General features: G+C 33.1%; 1 protein-coding gene across 3 annotated transcripts in view; it reads right to left on the reverse strand.

Annotated features, from left to right (window-relative positions):
• The window catches only part of fstl5 (follistatin-like 5), a 124,457-nt gene that overhangs the window by 80,067 nt on the left and 38,390 nt on the right, over nucleotides 1-6,000 (reverse strand). For all 3 annotated transcript variants that reach the window (XM_058798067.1, XM_058798066.1, XM_058798065.1), the window contains exon 4: nucleotides 2,804-3,052. In XM_058798067.1, coding sequence (XP_058654050.1) covers nucleotides 2,804-3,052 — 249 coding nt within the window. The remainder of the gene's footprint in view (nucleotides 1-2,803; nucleotides 3,053-6,000) is intronic.

A 6,000-nucleotide genomic window follows, 5' to 3' on the forward strand; every position in this document is an offset into this window, starting at 1 on the left:
ATTTTCTGCACATGAATGCTGTGGTTAGGGTGATGTACTACATTCATAAGGTTGCCAGGCCTTTATGAACTTGACAAAATTCAACACTTAGATGATAGATGATTAGAGTCACTTAGATGATATACAGCTGTAAAGCAATGTTCCCTCTAAGCTGTGTGCGTGTGCGGCCGCACACTTCTTCCACTGCAGCCATGCAGAGAAATAATGTACCACGCACACGCAAAAATGAGTTGGGAAAGCCATTTGATTGTATTCTAGTTAAAACGAAAGAATTGCAATGCTCGAGTAAACCGCTATAGAGCTGGTGCCGCTATAGAGTTAGAACCGGTGAATGCGGTTTACAGGTTTCATAGAAAGAGATGTGCACCAAATGAGTCGCTGTAGAAACCAAATACTTTAATGGTTGCGGACGAAATAGCTCAAATCGAGAGCCAACGCAATGAAGTGTGAAATAAAACGTCCTCATGAATTAAAGAAGAGTGGCTTGATTAAGTGGTGGAAATAGCACATGTTGGGCACAGAATGGTAACAAAACTCTGATACATTTACAGTCACACACAGGTGTATTGTGCAAATTGTACTTTAGGGATGTTTAGATAGCTATATAAGAATTCACGTTCACGTTCATGTTTTTTATTTTTATTTTTTTTATTTTTTATTTAACTTACAGATCTCAGTTTAAATGCTTCAGTTTGTTTTCTATTCTCTTCTATCAGTTTAAATGCTTAAGTTGTTTTGATATTATATTGTATTATGTTAGGCCTATATTATAAACCTAATAAATAATTGACCTGTTTTTTAATGGAGTCACTTATGTTCATCAAGGCTATTTATTTGATCAAAATACAGAAAAAAAAAAAATACAGTAATATTGTGAACTCTTGGGCTATTGCAATTTCTAATATTGGTTTTATATTTTAATATATTTTAAAATATAGTGTATTCCTGTAAAGCAAAGCTGAATTTTCAGCATAATTTCTCCAATCTTCAGTGTCACATGATCCTTCAGAAATCATTCTAATATTTTGATTTATTATCAGTGTTGAAACTGTTGGGTTGCTTAATATTTTTTGGAACCTTTTTTCTTTGATTCTTTGATTAGGCTAATAAAAAGTTAAAAAGAACAGCATTAATATTTTCTAACAATATAAGTCTTCACTATCACTTTTTATCCATTTAACACATCCTTGCTGAATAAAAGTATTAATTAAAAAAAAAAAAAAGAAAGAAAGAAAGAAAAAAATTACTGACTCCAAACTTTTGAATAGTATTGTATAAAAAAATAAAACAAAACAAAACAAACAAAAAAAATCTATTTTGAATAAACACTGTTCTTTTTAACTTTTTATTTCTCAAAGAATCCTGAAAAATGTCACAGGTCCCAAAAAATATTAAGCAGCACAACACATTGATTATAAACACAACACAAAACATTGATTATAAATTAGCATATAAAAATGATTTCTGAAGGATCATGTGACACTGAAAATTCAGCTTTGCTTCACAGGAATAAATTATATTTGAAAGTATATTAAAATAGAAAACTTTTATTTTAAATTGCAATAATATTTCACAATATTATTTTGTGAAATAATATTCAGTATTTGTTATCAAATAGATACAGCCTTGATGAGCCTAAGAAACTTCTTTAAAAAAATTACTGATCCCAAACTTTTGAACAGCAGTGTATTGTACTGTTAAAATGTTTTCTCAGATAACCTAAAATGTACATCATTTAGTTACATCGAGGGTCAAATCAAATATAAATAGCTCATTAGAGTTAAGTTACACACTTTTTTGTGCGTGCGCTGTACAGGTCTGGTATAAAGAATGTTTTTGCTCAGGTGGCCGAAATGTCTGCCTAATAGAGAAAAGTTTTGCTCAGCAAGAAAAAAAAAAATTAGAGGGAACATTGGCTGTAAGTGAACAAGTTTAGTTTAGATATCAACTAGTTTTAATCTGGAATTTAATTTGAAATGATGGTCCATTAGTTCAACTGACACATTCATACTGAGATAATTTTTCATCTAAAGTCATCTTTAGAAATCTAAAGATCTCTCAGTTGATTTTTTACCTTATGCAGGAAATAACCTAATGTATCAGCCAACAGAACAGTAATGATTATCCAAATGAGCGACAATTCATGTTGTACTGTTTCTGTTTCAAAATGAATCATGATTTAAGAAACACAGTTCCCAGTTCTAAATCAGATTTTACATGCACAACGTAGTATGGACGTTTCAATTATTAGTGGCCATTACTAGTCCATTAGTGTTGGACATAATTTCCAAGAATCATATCTTGGTTATTATGCTGAACAAAACAACCTCTCTCTTTCTTGGAAAATAAATTTGTCAAAAACATGAGTGCACACATTAGGATGTGCTGTTCCCAGAGATTCAGAATTCTCATCCATTCAGAGCTTACAAAAAAAGATTTCTTACTTTACTAAAAACAAGAATCAAAATGTTATTACACTAACGTTCAAAAGTATGAGTCTGTTTTGTTTTTTGAAACAAAGTATGCTCACCAAGGCTGCACTTAATTGATCAAAAATACAGTAAAAACACTAATATTGCAAAATATTATGACAATTTAAAATACCTGTCATATGAAATGTGATGGCAAAGCTGAATTTATATACATATGCTGTATATTATTTGTACTGTATATTTACTGTATAGTTTTTTTGTTAATTTAATCAATTTAATGCATCCTTACTGAATTAAAAAAAAAAGAACAAACTTGGACAACATGGACAACAATGGACAATATACTATAACACATCATGTTGGTTCTATACCTTTGTAGAAGCATTCCTCGCTGTGCATGATGGTTATTCTCTGATGGGCCATACAGGAGGCTCTGTGAAGCTCACAGTGGTTCTGGTAGAGTTTGCCGTCAGATCCGCACACAGGTTTGTAATGTGGTTTGCAGCGCTCCAGACACTGACATTCTCCTTCACCTGTTTCTCGGTCAACCACACAGTGCTTCCCCAAACCACAGTACTTATGTTCACAGGGCCCAGGAAAACCATTCTGACCAAAGAACCCTGCAAAGACATCAAAGAGAGAAGAAATGGTGTTCATTTGGTAACATTATGCAAATATGAAGAAGCATGCTATGCTAAATCACTTGAACAACTACATAAACACACATCATTAGAATTCAACAGGTTCTTTTATACAGGGTTTAAGGTACAACTGTTTTTCATCCCACACTCAACTGAATATTAAACTTACTACAACACAAAGCACAGTCTCAAAACAAGTCACAATCTCACGACCGTTTTTCAATGCAATACAGTTGTTTTGTGTTGTTTTGGTGTTCTGACAATGCTGGCAGAAGTTGAGAAACCCTGTGGAGGAAACAGTCTCACTGCACTGATGATATGTGGGTCGTATGAGCTTCAGATGAAATATGTATGACTGTAATAAAAGATAGCCTGAGCTCCAGCACGCTTCCCCTTATTATCAATTACAAAGATGTGAGCTCCACTCCTCCTTCAGCTGATTATTTCATAGAGATTAAGAACTGAAAATGCACAGTCACGTTTCAGCTATCAGTCCCCCTGTTAGACAATGGCAATTAAGTTTGAGAAAGGGAACTTAATAAATAAAGCTTGTATAAGCCATATATAAACTCTAAGGGATTCTATAAAAATGACAGAAGCACTTTTGTGTGTTTGAAAAGTTAGAGCATTTCTTGTTAAAATGCATATCACCTTTTGATTGTATTATCTTTTGATGTCTTTTACAGCACTCACTATTTAGAAGCAGATTTCTGTGTCAAATATAATGTTTAAAGGTAGGGTAGGCGCTTTTGGAGAGGCTAGCCATAACAAGCTAGCTTTAAAAGCATAAGATCCCACCCTCCCTGCAAATCACTCTCCAAAGCCAGAGACGATTTAAAAATATATAAATACATTTAAACCACTTAACTTAGTGAATGCTATTGGGATGTGAAGAGACTTTCAAACAGCATAACCAAAATAATGTTTTTGAATCACATCACTTCCCATTTACATTACAATTTTTATTTATTTATTTTTTTGCAAAAGCAGATAACAAATCTTTTTTAATTTTCAAAAATCATGTTTTTAATTTTTTTTTTTTTATTATGTTATGTTTTTATTGTTTTATTGTGTTAGTTAGCTGTAGTTTTTGTTATTTTTACTTAATGAAAATAACTCATCTACAGTTTGATTGAGATTAATTGGAATGCACAATGAAAAAACATGATTTTTGAAAATGGTTAAAAACGGAGTTATCTGTTTTTGCAAATTAGCTCCTTAATTTATACAGTTTATAAATATATATACTCTTGATACAGTATGTACATATGAAAATCACATTAAAAATAATAATTAAATTAAAATATAAACAAAAGCTAAATATTGATTGGATTGCTCAATAAGAAAAGGAATGTGTATTCAAGCACTTTAAAACATAAATAAATACAACTTAAACAATTCCATCCAGCTATGCATTCATATACACATACTTTTGCTGGAAAACGTGGCATATGTTGCAAAATATTTTTTATTTGTCATTTTCAACCCACTTTGACTTCCAAGTCACTCCTGTAATTTCAAAACTTTATACTTTATATGTAAGCCAGCAAGATAACTTTGGTGGCATTAAAATTAGCCAAATTCACAACAATCATATACAGCACAGCACAGAAAATCAAAGTTTGGGAAGCATAAAAACACACATTCGTGCTTTTACGTACAGTGGCCTTTACAGGGAGTTAGAGACCTTTTAGATGTGTGTAATTAAATGATGACCCCTTCATCAAGTAGCACATAATGAAGACCTTCTCACTGCAGGTTGCTGTAGTAAAAAGAGAAAATTGGCTTTTGCCAGCAGGGTGGACACAAGCCAAGATAGCGTCTGATTGGTATGCACACAGTACCTCGCTGTGACCACAGTGACATCAAAGACAAATGACTAATTCAGTCGCAACAATTTGTTATTGATGAGTCAGCTTTTCAAAGAGAGACGAGAGAGGCTGAGAGGGAGAGAAGGAACGCTTGATTCTGATGAAGGGTTTGGGTGAAGGTGTGGTGTCCGGCTTTCATCTGCCCACCATCAAACATGGACTTTTCATCCCAGTAAAAGCCAAGACGAAACCCTAGATAGAGTGGCATATACAAGATTATCAAAGTCTGCACTAAAGTAACAGTACAAAGAAGTAATAATCAAAAAAGTGAGCCAACAAAATGTTGACAGCAGAAAAAATTGTAAAAAAAAAAACAAACAAACAAAAAAAACATTCTAATGACCTGAAGAGGTCAAAAGAAATGCAGCGGCCTTCACCGAGGAATGATTCCTCTACCTGACACCGACAGCAAAGCCATGACTGAGTGATAACTGAGCTCCACTCACCCGGTTGGTCTCCGAACCGAGTGTCATCCCTTAGGTGCTGATTATAACAGATCCATGACATGCATGATAACTAATAAGAGCTCAGCACAGGGCTTCAGAGTCAGATACAGTCATATCTCTTCATACAGCCGTTCACCCGAAGACTTCCAGACAAAATAAAAGGACGAGCACATCAGTTACTTTGCATTTGTGAAGATTTTATATTAGCTGTGAGAAAGAGCAACGCATTGGAAAAGAATCGTGAATGCTTGTCATATCTTAGCTATTGTAATTGATATCCGTCTGCTCAAAGCCATTTGTGATGATAAATAGAGCACTGTCTGGTTTCAGAAGTAGAAAGTTCCATTCTTTTTCTCCACAGAGAAACTGATTTTTAACAATTCTGTGTAAACATTTCAAGGGAGACTTACCTCGAAAGATATAAAGTTATTAATCAGTGGTATACATTTACTTCTTTTGAAGCCATCACTCAAAAAACAAAAAAACAAACAAAAAAAAACAGCTAAAGTCTCCTACAAACTTCTTTTATATATTTCTGTATATATAAAAGATATAAATAGGGTACAACGGGGCTAAAAAATATATACGTTTGTATTGAACATTAATGGAA

Source organism: Onychostoma macrolepis, chromosome 14 (genome assembly GCF_012432095.1).
Source record: "Onychostoma macrolepis isolate SWU-2019 chromosome 14, ASM1243209v1, whole genome shotgun sequence".
In the NCBI taxonomy this organism is placed as follows: domain Eukaryota; kingdom Metazoa; phylum Chordata; class Actinopteri; order Cypriniformes; family Cyprinidae; genus Onychostoma; species Onychostoma macrolepis.